Raw genomic sequence first — 17,676 nt, forward strand, 5'->3', positions numbered from 1 at the left:
TCAGTGATTCATGGATGAAGACTTGTACCAGCAAACAAGAGCGTCTGCATGAAATTGCACATGTAGAAAGCAAGTGTAGACACGTAGCCTGAAAATTATCCACAGTTAAGGCTCTGTGATGCAGTTGCTATGGCAACTATGATAGAAATAGACGTGTATCTGCAAGGGAATGAAATGTATTGAACTGTTGTTTAGAAACTGAGGGAGATTTTACTCTTGTGATTGACAGGTTAAGTAAGTGCATTCAGATGCGTGTGCTTGTGTGCTAACTGTGTGTGCATGTGTGTGTGTTTGTGCATTTCAGGCTGGATTTTTGCGACCGTGCCAGTGTGTGTCCTTGCATGTGTACGTGTGCTTTCTTTGCATGTGGTGTGTGTGTGTCTGTGTGTGTGAGCGTGTGCATGTATGACACACAGCAGTACATTAAAAGTGCAGCACCATGGATGGGGGGCATAGGGCACATCATTATGATGGTAGGAGAGTGCGAGTGAGTCTGCACTGCACTCGCTGGCCCTGCGTGAGTGCAGATAAGCTCAGGCAGAGACAATAAATTTAATGGGAAAAAGATTCTGTTTGTGGCACCTCCATTGTTGTTCTGGCCACGGTGATGTTCTGAGTGTGTCGTGTCAAACATTCACCAATGAATAGATATTATGGTAATGATTTAAGTGGCTTTTCTTTGTGAAAAAATAACAAAACACTATAGCTGCGCTGTGTGTACAATGGGTCTGCGTGTCAGCATGAAGAGACCACAATAAACTTGACAAGCTTCATCCATTGCACTGCAATCTTCCTCTAATGCAGGCGCCCGATTAGCTCACAAATTGTCTTTTATCTGTTATTCATTTCAGACATAGCATTCCATTCAACCCTGTCTCCTCTCTATATTTGCCTTTGTACCCTGGTGCCTTCATTAGGCTCCCCTGACTAATTTTCACTTGAGATGAAATAAGAACAAAGGGGCTGTGATAAAACGCTAAGCACCAGGCATGCAAAAAATGCATTTGCAATATTACTATAATCTTAGATTTCATGGTAGAAATAGGTGAAAATCGGTGAAATAGCAAAAGCTTCAGAGAGGGAGGGGAGTTGGAGGGATGTGATGGAGAGAGATGAGGGAGGGGGTGCAGGAATATGAGTGTGTATGCATTTTCAAGGCGGTCTTTCTGTTGCAAGAAAAAAAAACAGTAGCCTAACAGGAAAACGAATAGGTCGAGCTGCTGATGAAGGCATGCAAGTGCAATTTAGTGACGGAAACTGACGTTTGAAATCTTCATGTGTTAGTGGAGGCTTGTGAGATGGCAGTGTGTTTAATTTTAGTTCTAGATAGGTGGAATCACCTCAGCGGTGTGTGAAAGAGGGAGAGAGAGGCGAGGGAACAAGAGGGGAGGGGGCGGGGGTGTATGGACCTCACTGGCTACGGGACCTACAGGCACCCCGATTGTGCTCTGCTCTCATCATTTTTGGAGGTGAGGACAAAAGAAAAAAGGGGATATCGGAAGAAAGGCCCGGGATCTGAGTGTCGTGACGGGGCCCCCGACTTCGCCGCCGCTGGTCGGGGTTGTCTGGACTCAAAAGGGTGAGGGAAAAGCGGCGGAGCAGTCGACTCAAGACTGGGGTTTCCTGCCACAGCAGCGGGATTGTCACAAAACAGCCTTTCAGTCTTCGAGGGGCCTTGTATTGCTACGTTTTCAGGTATGCATTTGGAGTATGTTAGCTAGCCTGTCTCTGCCTGACTTGCCTCTCCCTGGCAAACGTTAGCTCTGTTTATTCAAGGGAAATGTCAGGCTGCGTGATGATTATTTTCTGATGCAGTAGCCACACCAGGTCTCTTGCCAGTGTAACTGTTACGTTATTTATGCTAGCTAACCCATTTACTCACAGCCCCACTGAATTTGTGAGGGGGAAACATCTGCACCTAATCACCTCTCTTTTGTAGCTAAACGCTGCTTGGCTGCCCCGTGCCATTAGCCTGCTACATCTATCGCTTTATACACATCCTCAAATGCTCGTAATAATGTAATAAGCGCAATTTGGCTAGCTTGCTAAGATGCTAACTAGTGGTCTGTAGCTTAGCTAGCTTCTAACATATGCGGCTAGTTCGCATATTTAATTTGCAGTATGTGAGGTATTTTAGCTAACGCTAACCCCACAGAGCTAAAAGGCAGCACTACAAAGCTAATTGTAATGCGTATACCTTGCTATTAGCTAATGTAGCTACTAAAGATGTGTTACAAAAGCAAGTGTTGCGTTGATGACAATCTGAGACGGCAAATGATCAAAATACAACAGAGCTGGCGTTTTGTCGTTGTCTGCAAAGAGCACTGCGTATGCTCTTATCAATATGTAGCCATGCAATTGATTGACTTGCTGACAGACTGCATTGAGCCAGTTTGTGTATAAACGCTGCACTGTTCTGTGTACTGTGAATGCTGCTGGCTGGTCATGCACAGTGAGCTGCTGTGATTAATTAGTAATCACGATATGAGCTCATAGACGGATGGAGATCAATAGTGTCCTTCTAACTTTACAAGTTGTACACTGCATTTACCCACTAGCTTTGAACCCTGAATGACACACTTGAACATTGACCTGTATGCAGTGCCTAGGACTCACTGTGATTTACAAGGTATGGCCAGTTTGTTTTGTTAGTCCTCCTGGTCTTGTTATTTTCCCACGTTTTTTCATTCAGCTGCTCATCTCTCTCTCTCCCTGTTTAAAAACAATACATTGGTGAAGATAGGTTCAAACTAATGATACAGTTGACAGATAACGCCAGTTATACTCAGTTGTAATCATAAACAGGAATGGCTTGTTATTGTGTGTAAGTCTTAACTACAACAAAAAAAGTCACCTGAAGTTGTGTTTGGGCCATTAACTATTTTATAGTGTATTTGAGGCAGACAATAGAGGCTTATGTCACACATGGCAATTATGGGCACTGACCCGGTAAAGGTGGCGTCATCCCTTTAATTATCACCCATAATAATGAAAGCCCATTAAAACAAGTTAAATACACTAAAGTTAATGGTCTTTAGTCTGATTGTAAAGAGGTTGGAGCAGGACTGCTTCTGTCTTGGCTCCCAGATGTTGTTTGTTTACATGTGAAGTAGTGTTTGTGACCTTGTCTATGTTACTTTGTTGCTTTAATTGCATGCTGCCGCTAACCCACTTTTCTCTCCACCAACTCCGTTTGTTATCAGTCAGAAGAGACAGCTTAGGCATGTATTGTTCAAGCTCCAGCCACAGTAAAGGCTGGACTCTTACTGCATGTCAAAAGAGCAGCGTTGATATGAGGCCAGCAAGCCTTTTAAGTAGTAATGTCAGGATTTGAATGAATATGCAACGTGGAAGTAATGTTAACATTATTGTTGCTTGGGTGAATCTATTTGTGATGGACCTGTGTGATTATTGTGGTGGGCCACTAAAAATAAATCCACTTATGGGGAATGCTGATGCAATCTGAAATATGTGAGCCTAGATCAGCACTGAGTTTTTCTTTTCAGCGAACAAAGCCTCAACAATTTGGAATAAGATCATCTAAGTTACAGAAAGCCTAAACAAAGGCTGAAAACTAAATGAATTCAATTCCCTTTTTTTTTTTTTTTCCGCTACATCGTATGTCTCTGCTGGATTGTTGAAATTAATTGCTGAGTGAAAATAATCTTATTCAGACAAATGAATATCAAATCAGACCAAACAAGTGCTGTAATGTTATTGTATGCCCACAGTGCATTTCTCTTTATAATTATTTAGTTACAGCAACAGAGCTATTGTCTTAGCACAAGGTATGGTAAATAAAAAGTACCTTTTCATTTTTGCATGCTAACTTTTTGGTTCATCTTTTGTATTTACAGAGTTGTGAAGGCTTCTGGTCAGCAGCTGCTGGAAAATGAACTTATCTGCATGGAAATACTGAAGAGAAACAGAAAACAGGAGCTTGAATTGACTGAACTTGAAGTGGAATAAATGGATTACCCTCCTTTGGAAAATTGTTGCCATGGAACTAGGTAGAATTAAATGATGGCTGACAGAAAAAACAAAGGTAAGACAACTATATGCTGAAGACACAGGAGAGAACCAAGAAGGATCTGAACACAGTCGAGGAAAGAACAATTGCTAAATAGGGACCAAAGACTTCTACAGTCCGAAGGAATGCATTCAGTAGCAAAAAAACTCAAAAAAGAAAACAGTATTTCAAAGGGAATGACCAAGAAAAAAAAACCATCTCCAAAAGTATTCCACTCTGCATCCAAGAGCTGCTGAGAATATCAATGGATTGTTTACCTCTGGGAGTGTTTAGTGAGGGTCTGTATGCAGACCTCTTGATTCACGTTACTGCAGTTTTCGTCTCATACAGGTGTGAGTCAGGTCCCGGCAAACTGAAGGATTGCTGTGACGGAACAGAGTCTCAATGGTTTTATTGAGAAGTTTTTTTTTTATTTTTTTTATTTTTTTTGCCCAAGATGTTGTTGGATCACAACATAATTTAATCCTAACATAGCTCTGGTTGCTTGAGCTGTGACTATTGCGGAGTGTATACATGTAAAGACATTGAGGTTGAACATCTCACACGGTTGTGCTTCAGTCGTCTGTGATATCATTGCCTGCCCAGTGCCAAACTGCTTGATGGAAGGGACTGCACTCTTTTAGTCTTGTATTTTTCTGCGTTAGAAACCTGCTTCACCACATATCTCTTTTTTTTTTCTTTTGGAAAATTTAGTTTTTAAGGCATTTTTTAGAACCATTAACCATACTATCATCCAGTTGAAGACGTAAGATTTTCACCATTTGGCCTTCATATATTGATAAAATCATCATCTGTTAAACCTCCCTATCCACTCTCTGCTACAAAAAGAAGTGATCATAACATCTGCGATATATATTTCTCAGCTTGAACTCTTTGGTGGATTTCGAAAGCATTTCCTTGTTTTACTGCCAGGCCATAGACTCTCTTTTTGTCATTTATGGTTACTGCCGTAAGCCTTCCAGTTTCTGATCAGAAGCATTCCCTGGTATAGACACTGACAGTTATTTCCGTTTTTAATCCAAACTTGGAAAAACAATGCAGAATTTTTCTAACAGTCCAGCTCCCCCTTCTGTCCCCCCGGGGTTCAGTGGGAGGGGTGGAGGAGGACCTCCGTATCCCCCTCAGCCAGCAGATCCCCAGATCTCCCCAAGGATGACAGATGATTACGTGGGGATGCAACAGCAAAGCCTGCACAGGGGCCATCACCACCCCACTCAAGCCAGCCACATGCTTGCTTACAGTGCGAGAAACAGAGGAGCTGTGGAGCCACCGCCAACACAGGGTAACATTCACAGTGGCAACTCTAACAACCCTTACAGGAAAGACGTCATGGATTATTATTTTTCAATGGGCGGAAAGGACAGACACAGAAGGGGGGGCATGGGCTATGGGGCAGGGTTTGGGTACCCTAACATTGATGGACATATACCCCACCAGTACCGGCATGCTGGATCTGGCTCTGCACCATCATCTGCTCTGATGTCACCATATCCAGTAGACTATGGTTCCAGTGCTGGTTCAGGTGGAGGTGCTGGTGCTGGAGCGTTCTCTCCTTCTCATCAGTACAATATGAGTCAGAACCCTGCAATGCAGTCAGTGCCAGGTTCTCAAATGCAACACCGCCAGCATGGGCAAACCTTCACAGCTGTTCCCCATGGACAGCAACTTAGGAGCTATCCACATTCTGGGCACAGAATGACTCCTCAGTACCCACACTACTCCCCACAGGGTGGAGCGTCCACAGGGTCATCAGGAATGTACAGCCCCCCTCCGCAGCGATATCTGGACGGGGCTCCGAGCACTGGGTTCGATCCCAAAGTCAACAGCTCTCCCAGTGTCAACTCCAGTTCAAACTCGGTCTCCAGTTCAGTTGCTGCTAACAATGTAGGGCCAATGGAGAATGTTCCGCAGAGTTACCATGCTTCAAATTATCCTGGATATTCCCCACAGACTCATTCACTTCACAAGCAAGTCACGCTACAGCACCGCAACTCACAGCACAATTTAGGGGTAGGTTATGACAACTCTCTCAAGATGCAGCACCAGGGCCCGTCTCCAGGCTCTGTATATGCTAAACATCATCAAGCATCCAATCCCAGTATACCTCAAGCAGCATCTCAAGAAATATCTAAATCACCAATGCATCCCAATGCTCAACAAACCCAAATTAACCAAAACTTTAGCCCAATATCCAACCCCTCTCCAGCAGCCTCTGCAGTGCATTCCCCAAGTTGTAGCTCCTCTCCTTCCCCCTTGATGGGTGTCTCAGAGGCACATGGAAATGCCTCAGGTCATGGTCCGTCACATCCTCCAACATCAAACCCCCGTAGCAGCCATGGTCAAGGTAGATTACTGCAGACCATGCCTCAGTTAAGTCCCACACCCAACTCAAATAGCAGCATTAGTAGTTGTGGTAGCAGTGGCAGTCATAAAGCTCACAGCATGAGCGCAGTTGGAGGGAGCAGTCTTCCTCCAACAGGCCGCAACAAAATGGGTCTAGTCACAGGAATTGGATCTCGAGAGGAAGGCTCCTCTGTTTATTCATCTTCTCCACATGACAAAATGCAGGATGCTGGCCTGAATAGTCTTAATGCTTTGAGTTCACAAGTAGCCAATTTACCAAACACAGTTCAGCACATGCTCCTCACCGACACAGTGCTGTCACAGAAGAAGGGGAAAGATGGGGGGCAGATGCAACAGGCAACACATGGTGTGCCCCCATCCCAACCAAGGAGTCGAAATGCAAGTGCAGCCTCAAGTACGAGTACAGTTAAAGATGGAAGTGCAGTGGGGATTGGTGATGGTGCAAGTTTAGATGCTGGCACTGATGAAGACTCTTCATTGATGCCACTTGGAGGCTCATCTGGGACCAAAGTGGAGCGTGAGGAGCAGTTTTCTGAGGGGGAACGTGGGAGAGTGAGACAGATGAGTGGTGCGAGCAGTGGATCTGAACCAACTGGCTATCACCCTCCATCTCAGACTCAAACACAGACTGGACAAGCATCAAATGTTAAAACAGTCACCTCTGATTCACTGTCAAAAGAAGCACTTGCTTCTGAAACAAAAGCAGATGAAGCTCACGTTCCCTCTTCATCATCATCTCCATCCTTTGGATGTCAGTTATCAGAGACTGGCCCAACTTCACATTCAACGCCTCCAGTTTCCTCATCCCCCTCATCCACCTCCTCCAGTATTCCTCCTCCACAGCCAAACTGTGTCTCAGAGCCTGGTTTAACATATAATGACCACCGAGGTGGCCATAGGAAGACAACAGAAATTAAAAATGAAGTCCTCAAAAAAGAAAGTGAAGGCACAGTCGAGAAAACAGAGAAAGGCGGTAGCCAGATGCAACGAGACGGAGAAGTCAATACACAAAATGGTCAGGACAAAGAAAACAGGTTGCACACGGCATCCAGATTACACAATAATGAGAAGGAAGAAAAGCACACATCTGAGGAACAGCAGAGTGCCAGTAGTGTTGGTGTGATTGTTTCAGCCCGCTCTGAGGGAAGTCACACTGAAAAAGGCAAGCATCCCCAAGACAACTGTATAGAGGAGAAACAGTCACACTCTTACTTTAGAGAGTCAAGCAGCCATAATGGGGAAGAAGGTGTAGATCTGAGTATATATTCTTCCCTTCATCAGAAATCACATTTTGGACGACCTCAAAATCCTCCCCAGTCTGGACCACATAAATATGGCCACCCAGAATTGACATATGGCTCAGATCTGTCAATGAAGAACAGAGGGAGGGCTGGCCCAGCGGGTGTGATGGAATCAAATTCCAGATACCTGGGGTACCAGCAGTCACAAACTGGTTATGGTCCTGCACATCCGAAAGATGCTGGCTCTGTAGCAGAGGCTTTGGTGAAGAGAGGGCAGGGAGCAGGAGCTAAAGGTCATGAGGATAATTCACAAATGCAGCAATTTCCAAGCCTTTTACAAGAGGTTCTTCAAGGTTACAATTTAGATAGACGTTATGGCAGACCAGAACAGGCATTTCCTGCCCATCTCCATGTTCAGCAACAGTTTCAATCCAGACACCCGTATAGCATGACTGAAACTATGAGGGTGCAAAGTGGAGTAAATGAGGTTTTGGCTCATTCTGTCCAAATGGGTAGCTCTGGAAAGCCCCCGCATCCAAACCAGAGGCATGGAAGCGACCCTGATTTTACCACAGATCCTCAGTCCTCAGTGAAGTCAGATGTGTCAAATGCTAAGATATTGCAAAATGCTGAAAAAAATGAAGTGGGTCTGTCCCAGAGTCAGTTACCACAGCCTACAGATTCTCGACAACCCCCACCGAAACATATAAACTTAGCTGACTTCTCTCTGCCACAGAGGAAAGCATTATCTAATGTGTCCACCCCGTCCTCTGCTGTGCAGGAGCTCCTTTTGCAAGAGCCAGAGCCGCTAACAGGCAGTGTTGGTCAAACAGAGTCTCAAAAATCATCAGGCTCCGTATTAGCCCCATCAGAGCGACGCTCTGTCATCTGTGATGTGTCGCCAAACCGACGCAGCACACCAGAGAGGGACAGGGAAAGTGACAGAGAGAGGGAGCGGGAGAAAAGTCAGAGTGGAGCCTCAGTGATTCAACAGCCATTTTCCTCTCCAGCAGCAGCCAATGATCTGAGTAAAAAGGATGCTGGAGAGAAACAAATGGTGAAAATGGAAACAGCATCAAAAGAGGCTGGCCTAGACGCTGCAAATTTACAAACTGATCATGGCAGTAGTGGAGCTAATGAGGCTGATATGGAGTATCATGCCAAGTCTGTTCACTCATCTGTTTTAATGAATGCTGACCCCTATAGGCGAGGTAATGTTGATATCTCAGCCTTGGCTTCTCATCCTATGAGCACCAATCCCTTATCTTCACCTTCAAGGCATCCGTCCTATCTTCATGGTGTTGATTTATCAACCTGCAGTGGCAGCACTTTTCCTGCATATCGATTTGGAGACACAAGAGAAGGAAATATGATGCCACGCGGTAACCCCCATTTTCCCTCCCACCATCCTTACCACAATTTATCCCCCCAGACTCAGTCCACGAATAAGCTTCAAATGTATCCTCACCCTCGTGGCCCCCCTCATCACCCCCATGACATGAGTGACTGGGTAAAAGCAATGAACAGGCCATCAAAGGACATGATGATGCAGGCTGGTTCTTCTCCAGGAAGACATAAGGTCAGCCAATCAGAACAGAGACAGAGGATGATCTCCCAAACTGATATGCCTGGCGAACAACATGCAGGCAAAACTTCACTCCATCATCAAAGCGCCTTCTTTGATTTGAAAATGTGGGAGTCAGCACACTCTGGAAGAGACAGTGCCAGAGTGATAGAGGGAGACTCCTACTACAGAACACAACCACCTCCCCTACCTCCTCCCCCCCCTCCTCCTGTTCCTGTAGCCTCACATGGCCCTGTTCCTCCACAGATGATTCCTGGCCAAAATGCTGCTGAACCTGAGGTCTCCAGAGGGCCCACAGAGGAAGCCAAACATCCCTGCCCACCCCCTCCACCCAGCTCCTCTAAGCCTTCTGCTGACATCAACTCCACTCAGCCACAGGTGCAGCGCCAGACTAAAACTGGGGGTTCTGGAGACACAAATCCGCTAATATTGCGAAGGAGAGTTCGTTCTTTTATCTCTCCCATTCCCGCCAAACGGCAACTCCAGGACGTGTCACAGCCGAGGGCTGCCACAAATTCACACCACTCTCCTGGGGCTCAGTCTGAGTCAAGCCATCACAATGAAGATGACTCATCCAGTTCAGATATCCCTTGTCCCAGGCTATCGTCCCCTTTGCTCGGAGAGAATATTTATTCACAACCTCTGTCTCCATCAAGTGGTAATACCAAGGTTTTGCCTCCCAGGAAAGGACGAGGTTTGAAACTGGAGGCAATAGTGCAGAAAATCACCCCAAATATTAAAAAGCCAGCAGGCCATGCTGATGATGAGTCAAATCATTACCCAGGCTTCTCTCACTCAGACATACCACCGTTTAATGATTCACAGGACCAAGACTTAACACATTTCCCCAGGGTCACAGGAGGGGATGATAGTTACATGGATGAAAGTCACTCATTAAACGACATGATTCCCTTCAGAGTAGTTGATGAGACCGGGCCTTTACCGCCGTCTGCCTATCCATGTGATCCTCATCAGACTTCCCAAGCTCTAAAGCAAGACTTTGACTTTGGATTAGGAGCTGCTGTGGCATCAGCATCTGGTGATAAGGAGGATTTCACTTTGCTCGGACCTTTACCCCCTCCTCCGCCTCTTCCACGCCCAGTCCAGGGCTCCCCACCTCCATCTTCGTCTGCGCTGTCTGACATTCAACATTTCACTAACACTTACCAGCAGCTTGAGACAAGAAGAGGAGAGCAGTCCGCTGCTAATCTTCTTCGACAGAAACTTCAAGAATCTGGCATTGGATTTGATGATTATCCTGGCAGTGACTACTATGGAACCACCCCACCCCACCACAGCCAGGCTCAAGGACACATGCTGAATAGACAACATCAGATGTCTGCTGTTAGGTCCAGTTTGTCACCACAAGATTCTAAGCCAGCAGAGAGTGTCGTGCCTAAAGGCTATTTCCCATCTGGCAAGAAAAAGGGCAGGCCCGTAGGGAGCGTGAATAAACAAAAACGGGCCCAGAACCCAGCCCAAACACAGGCGCAGGGCCAGTCTCAGGCCCAGGCTCCGAGCACAACTCTGAGTGCCCCTCCAGCCCCACCCGTTCCAACTACAGCTGCTGCCACCCCACCGATAGTGCAGACTGCCAGCAGCCCGCCAGACTCTGCAGCACCACCTCTGACAGACAATAAAAGCACTCCCCCGCTGGCCCCACCCGTTTTAACCCAGGTAGTGAAAGTGGATGTTGAGAGCGAGGACACACAGCCAGAGAGTGAGGTCAAACCCGTGCGAAGAAGACGCAGAGGTGTGAAAGATGAAGACGAGCCTCTGGAAGCAAGAGGACGACAGAGGAGGAGAAGGAGAGGAGCAGCAGCAGCAGCAGCAGCAGCAGCAACATCAGCATCAGTGGCCAAAGATGACCCAGATACACCTTTAGGGGCTGGAGGGAGCCTGGCCACAAATAGAGTGTTCATAGATCCAAATAGGAAGGGCCCATTTGTTCCACACATACACGTGGAGAACAAAATACCAGAGATTGGGGCAGTGTGCACCATTGTAAATGCTGAGGAAGACAAGATGAAAGGAGAGCGTAGTGCAGTCGGAGGGAAAGCAGGCGGGAGTGGAATTGATTCTCTCCTGACCTCAGCTCTTTCCTCCCAGTTATCTAGGAGAGACAGAGAATCGGAGAAAAGGGAGCCAGACGAGGTGGAAACTACACTTCAGTCAGGAAAAGCACTTCCTTCATCTGGCTATGTTGTTGCAGGCCCCGTGATTACAGAGACCAATCACTCTGGTCGCCTTCTTTGCTGCCTGTGTCAGAAATGGGCAAATTACAAACACCTTGGAGATCTCTATGGGCCTTTCTATCCAGCTGAATATGCTGCAAAGCTTCCCAAGAACCAGCCCCAGGTCAGACAATGTCAGACAACCACAGGCACAAACAAAACAGGACCAAATTCAGACATAAGCTCAAATGCTTTGAGCACTATCCAAGACACACAAACACAAGATGCTCAGTTTACCAACCCCTCGACTGAGAGTGACTGTGCCATCAGCCTAGATTCAAACCCAACATCTCTTACCACGACAGTCAGAACTGCCTCCATAGCTGGAAGAGAGGATATGACGATGCACATGGCTGGCAAGCTCAGTAGCGCTCCATCCTGCTCCTCCCCCACCACCAGTAAAACAACGTCTCTAACCTGGGACATGAATCTAGATATCCGACCTATCCCTGAGCTTAAGAGGGAGCCAGACCTTGACGCTGACCAGCAACAGGCACGAAAACAGCAACAGCTGCCGCCGGCAACAGACGAAACTCAACAGCGACCTCAACACAGAAAGCTGACCTCACACCCCCGTTTTAAAAGGAGGCACAAATCTAGTGAGGAGTCCCCCAGAATGGTGCCATCCAACAGTAAGGCGTCCCTGCCCTTCCAGCCCCCTCCACCAGCCTTGGACTCCTTGGGACCCCTGGCACAACTTGCCCAGCTGCCTCAGATGCCCATGGACCCAGAGGAGCTGTGGGTCCACGAAGGATGTATAGTGTGGACCAGTGGGGTGTACCTTGTCAATGGGAGACTGTATGGCCTGCAGGAGGCACTAGATGGCGCCAGAGAAACAGTGAGTGTCCTGTGTCCTTATTTTGTATTGTTATTTTCAGGGGATATTTGATGTTTATAACTTGTTATTTCTGATGTTTACTGCAGCTGCTCAAAAGGCGGTTTCTGAATGTCAGTGTTTTATATTTTATGATATATGTTTTGTAAATGTTCTGTAGTATAGTTTTATTATAATAGGCTTACTTGTTTATTGATTTCTATCATATTTCTAGGCCCTGAGCTCTTCATTGTCTAAGTTTTAAGATGTATTGATTTCCCTGCCTCTCTCTCTGCTCAGTGCTGCTCATACTGTGAGATGGTTGGCTCAACCCTGGGCTGCTACAGTAAAGGCTGTACACTTCGCTACCACTACCTGTGCGCCATTGAAGCAGGTGAGTGACAGCATTAAATGCAGATGTATCATAAAAAGTGAGTTAGTATAACCTACTGTTTTCCAATAAGGGACATTTGTGCCTGTTTAACCCTCTCAACCCCAAGCAGTTTCTGGGTGTTTTTTTCCCCTCCTGTTATATTTCTACTCACTGTTGGCTCATTTTGTCACTTCGATATATAAGTTCTACAACTTTATGGAAAGAGCACATTCATGTCTAAAAGTAGGGAGAACTCAAAAAAGGCTTTTGTGCAGTATAACAGTTATCATGCTATCAAGTGCCTGTAGGTCATAGCAAAGTCATTCAAGGCTTCCCAGTTGCACTGAGGAGGGCATTATATCATGTTTTTTGAAGGATCTGGTTCGTGTAAATGGCTTGTTTTTGGCAAAATTTAAATTATGACATGTAGAATAAAATGATCTGGATGAACTATCACTGTTTGAAAGGTAGATTTGGTCATATGTCCTGACGGAAGCATCCATAGCACATGATTTGTTTAGTCAGAAATGTGAAAATCCAATGATAATTTCTATTTTTGCAGTCTGGCTATGATTAATGGTGTCATTTTGGCATTTTTTTACAGAAAACACACCTTTCAACGCCACGGCTGGGCTGTGGTCTTCAGTGTTAACACTAAGCTACTGTAAAAACACAAATATTGTTTTTCACTGTACTGTACTATATTTCCTGTCACTCTTCCAGATTGTTCTCTGAATGAAGATAACTTCTCACTGCGGTGTCCGAAGCACAAGGTAAAGAAGGAGAGGTTGGTTTTCATACAGTTTCTTGTGAAATCTTGTTTTGTGAGTTACAGTGAATATCCTGTCTGCTTCTCCTTTGCCACTGTCGTTCCTCACCACTCAATCACTGACTGAGCCGTTACGCTTCGTGTCCATCAGTCTGTCCTTCTGACCCCGCGTATTTTCTTTTTCTTTCCCTCTGTCTGTCACCGCTCCTCCTCCCTTCTTTGCTCAGTTTACCCAGAGCATCCGGCCAGCCAAGTCCGTTTACCTGGAGCAGTCAGAGAGAGGCTGAGAGAAACGGAGAAGAAGAAGAGACGCAGTAGTCTGGGAGCTGTAAGTTTGGCCTCAGTTGTATGTGTATTTGGTCATCCAAACATATCCTGATTATTGTTCTTTCTTTCTCTCAAAATTTGAATGGAAACGCTTTACAGAGTGTGAGCTACTGTGCCAGACTGGTCCATCCATCTAAAACCATGCAGACTGAAAAATACAGCTTCCCTAATTGGATGTTGTCGTGTAATGTAATGCTGCTCTGTAGCCGACTCTCAGTGTAAAACCCCACCTCGCCATCCAAAGGGTTCGATCACCACAAATAGATCAGGGAAACGCAGCCTCTTCATTCTTTTGTGGAAGACTGTAAATGGACACTAAGTTGTTCTCTCAGGCCTCTTTATATTCAGACAGTTTAATTTCACACAGTAATGCTACTCCATACTCTTTTTTGCTTGTACATGGACTCCTGCTGAGGAAAATCATCCTGCTCTCACAATCCTCCTCACCTCACCCTTAGTGGCTGCGCTCCTGCCTGTCACTCCTTTTCACTGCCTCCCCCACACTTTCAGTCTATTCTGTCCTTATAGAAACTAAAGACATGCAGCACCTTAGGTCTCCTTTTCTTTCTCTTTGAGGTTGCAGCAGAATGCTGATGGTATGCTAAGGATTTAGAGGCTTTATCACCTTACTTTATCATGTTTTGTGCAAATATATTCCTGACTGTAACCAAACACACAGCACTAGACACCTGATCAGGGTGAAGTTTACCTGGTAACAGCTGCTTGACTTCGCACAAAAGGAAGTTTTACTGTAGAAATCACTTTTTATGCCTCTAAGGTGGTGACAGCTGCACCGGAGGCATTATGTATTAGGGTTGTCTGGGGTGGACGCTTTGAAGGAATTTCTTCAAATTTGGCACAAACGCTCACTTGGATGCCAGAGGTCAAAGGTCACAGTGAGCTCACAAAACACATTTTTGGCCATAACTCAAGAATTCATACACTGATTATGACAGAATTTCATGCAAATGTCCGATAGGATAATATAATGAAGTGATGACATTTTATATCCAAAAGGTCAAAGGTCAGCTTCACTGTGACATCATAATGTTAACTCAGCAACAGAGGGCAGATTGTGACCATGTTTCACATTTGGTCAGACACTGAATTGGTGACTCTAATCTTGGCGTCCACCTTCAAACTGTGCTTGATTGTTTTGTCTGATTGTCAGACATGGATGGAAACTAAAGCTTGAGTCGTTGGCTGAGGCAAACAACCACGAGGCGGTAATTCAATTCAATTCAATATTCCTTTATTAGTCCCGCACAGGGAAATTCCAGTTTACAGCAGCACCAATAAAGTGGATAGAGTAAAATCAATAAGTATGTACAAAAGAGTGGAATAAAAAAATAAACGTCATCTTAAGAAATTCTAAATAGTATTTGCAGACTGTTATGTACAGGTTGGATTGCACAGATTATTGCACAGATAAATCCCACATTACTTGGAGCAGTTTTTGTTGTGTAGTCTGACAGCTGCAGGAAGGAATGACCTGCGATAACGCTCCTTCACATTCTGGTTTCAGATTCCTGAACTTGCACATACATATCTAAACAACGTGGAGTTTGACAGTGAGTTGGATAATCAGTAAAGGATTGTGGGTAATGCACGGGCCATGACGATGATGATGACGCTAACCTTGTGTTTTTTGTGTTCCCTTTCCCAGGTTAGTTTGGATAATAGAAGACTGAGAAATGAATCTTGTTTGTGATGCAGCCCCCAATGTGAAAGGACAGGACTGACATCTGTGACAGAGAACAACTAAAGGGAATGTACAATTTCTCAATGGAAATCAGCGTTATTTACATTTAAGACAATGGAGAAAAGAAACCTTTTTTTTCTAAGCGAATTGTTGCTCTTTACTTAAAGCAGAAAAAAGAAAAAAAAACATGGACATGCAACATAGAGGAACGAAGCTACAAGTTAAAAAAAACTACAAACATCAAAGCGGAAAAAAATGAGACGTCAAGACTGATGGAGGAACTAAAGGAACTTTTCTGTAAAGAACAAAAGAATCAGACTTCCTCTCTAGGCTCACTTTGATTTTCCTCAGACACCCATAAAGTGTTAAACTCTTATTTTATCATCAGTTACCTTTGTTTTCTGGTTTTCTTTTGAAGAGGCGTATTGGGAGCAAGTTGGGTGTCAAACCCAGGAAAGAAAAGGAGAGAATTTTGTATCCTCTCACAAGTAGTATCTTATCTTATATTAGGATGACAATTATTACTTTTGTCTTCATTATTATTTTGTATCCTCCTCATTATTTACTCATGAAAGTGGATGTATCTCACATTATATTCAGTCAACACATGAACTGGATTTTTATTTTTTTCATTCCTGGAGAGGGAAGAGCCAGAGCGATGTCTGGAATGTCAGGGTCGAGTTTGCCACAAAGACATTATTGCCTTGGAGAATGGACATCTGTTGCCTTTCAAAAGTCATGTGTGTGAATGAGAAGTGAGTGTGTGTGAGAAACTGAAAAATGCCGATATTTGGGTCTTTGATTCCATTTTGGTCCTTTTGAAAAGTGTTCTTATTTTTCATCACTGGGGTTTTTACGGTACAGATAGTATTCATGAAAAATCAGATGGACACAGTCTTATTTTTCAAGTACAAATGTTCGTAATGTGCAAAGAGAAGGATGGAGCCTTGTAAGGGGAGGAGATAACACTATGGACTAACGCGTGTCTGCTATCTTTAACCGTGCTGAGGGGAAAAGATGATGGACGGGACGCTGAGGAGTTTTCATTGGTGTGGAACTGTGTGCAGGCTGCGTAGGTTCTACTAAGGAAGTTACTTTTGACTGACAGGCGTCAGTCCCTTGGACAGTGGTGAAACGTTTTTGCGAACTTTGGAGAGGGTGTAATATGAAGGCTGTGATTGGCAAACGGGGGAGCAAGCCTTACCAAGTACTTTTGAATGGTTTCATTCTTCAGCGACACAGCAGCAATTTGATGGGGAGATGCAAAATCCATTCAAAAGAAGCATTGCCATAAAATTTAAAAGTGAGTCATACATGGTGTTGTCTTTATCATTTTTTATTGTTATTCTTGTAAAAAAAAAAAAAAGTCAAGCTGAGAAGAAGACAGTTACACTATCAAAACCATGCTGTATTAGAAACCTGTCAATATGTATATGAATTATGAATACACTCAAAAAATGCTTCAAGTATGCTCCTCTTCTTATTTCTCAGACATATTTTTGTCACCTTTGTTGCACTGATAAAACAGCCTATTTCAGTTTCATCCGACATTTTTCTGCCCCAATTTCGTTTCCACTTTTACCAAACTCCGTTCCCGCCTCACTTTTTCTGCACGTGTCCTGAAATATAGAAGCCATCCCCGTCTCTATTTCTGTTCTGTGCACACACCCACGCTTCTTCTCTTCCTTGTTTCTTCTTCCTGTCTCTTCAGTTTGAAGGGAGTGCATAACCCCGTTCTGGCTCTCTCAGGCTGTCTTTAGAGGACAGGTTATGAGTGCACTCAAGTCAAGACACTGTTGTACCAGGTCAAGGATTCTGTGTTTCTGTCAGTCAGTGTCTGAAGGATCTGTGACACTGGAGAATTTCACTTAAGGAAAGTCGAGCGGCTTCAATGTAAAAATAGACTCTTAAAACCAAAATGTCTGATTTCGGAGAAAAGAAAACATTTTCATTAAAAAAGAATAGATGCACTTAGCTGTTACACCTCCACACAGTGGCTTCAACTGACAGTTAAAAACTCACCAATGTTATCGTGACCAAGCATTGGCATTAAGATTTTAAGTTAAAACAAAGTTCAAATAATTAAAAGTAACATAAATGTTGAAACAACTGCAACACAATAGAGAGCTAAGTGTTAAACAGTTGAGCTTATTAGTTCAAAGTAATAGCTAAAAGCTGAAATAGATTAAAGTAATGAATAAACAGTGAAATTGTGAACTACAAGTAAGGCCTGAATT

The 17,676-nt window shown here is 44.5% G+C and overlaps 2 protein-coding genes across 3 annotated transcripts in view; one reads left to right on the forward strand and one right to left on the reverse strand.

Annotated features, from left to right (window-relative positions):
* The window catches only part of LOC139343044 (CD9 antigen), a 71,297-nt gene that overhangs the window by 12,937 nt on the left and 40,684 nt on the right, over positions 1-17,676 (reverse strand). The window lies entirely within an intron of this gene.
* Positions 1,127-16,905, forward strand: tcf20 (transcription factor 20). Of its 2 annotated transcripts, none has more exons than XM_070980407.1 (6): positions 1,127-1,695; positions 3,858-12,292; positions 12,569-12,662; positions 13,365-13,428; positions 13,638-13,738; positions 15,404-16,905. In XM_070980407.1, exons 2-5 carry the CDS (start codon positions 5,066-5,068, stop codon positions 13,726-13,728), a joined length of 7,476 nt encoding a protein of 2,491 aa, XP_070836508.1. In that variant the 5' UTR covers positions 1,127-1,695; positions 3,858-5,065; the 3' UTR covers positions 13,729-13,738; positions 15,404-16,905. The 2 variants fall into 2 exon arrangements, with proteins under 2 accessions (XP_070836508.1, XP_070836509.1); XM_070980408.1 differs by having other exon boundaries at positions 13,365-13,414.

The sequence above is a fragment of the Chaetodon trifascialis genome, chromosome 15 (assembly GCF_039877785.1).
Source record: "Chaetodon trifascialis isolate fChaTrf1 chromosome 15, fChaTrf1.hap1, whole genome shotgun sequence".
Lineage (NCBI taxonomy): Eukaryota > Metazoa > Chordata > Actinopteri > Chaetodontiformes > Chaetodontidae > Chaetodon > Chaetodon trifascialis.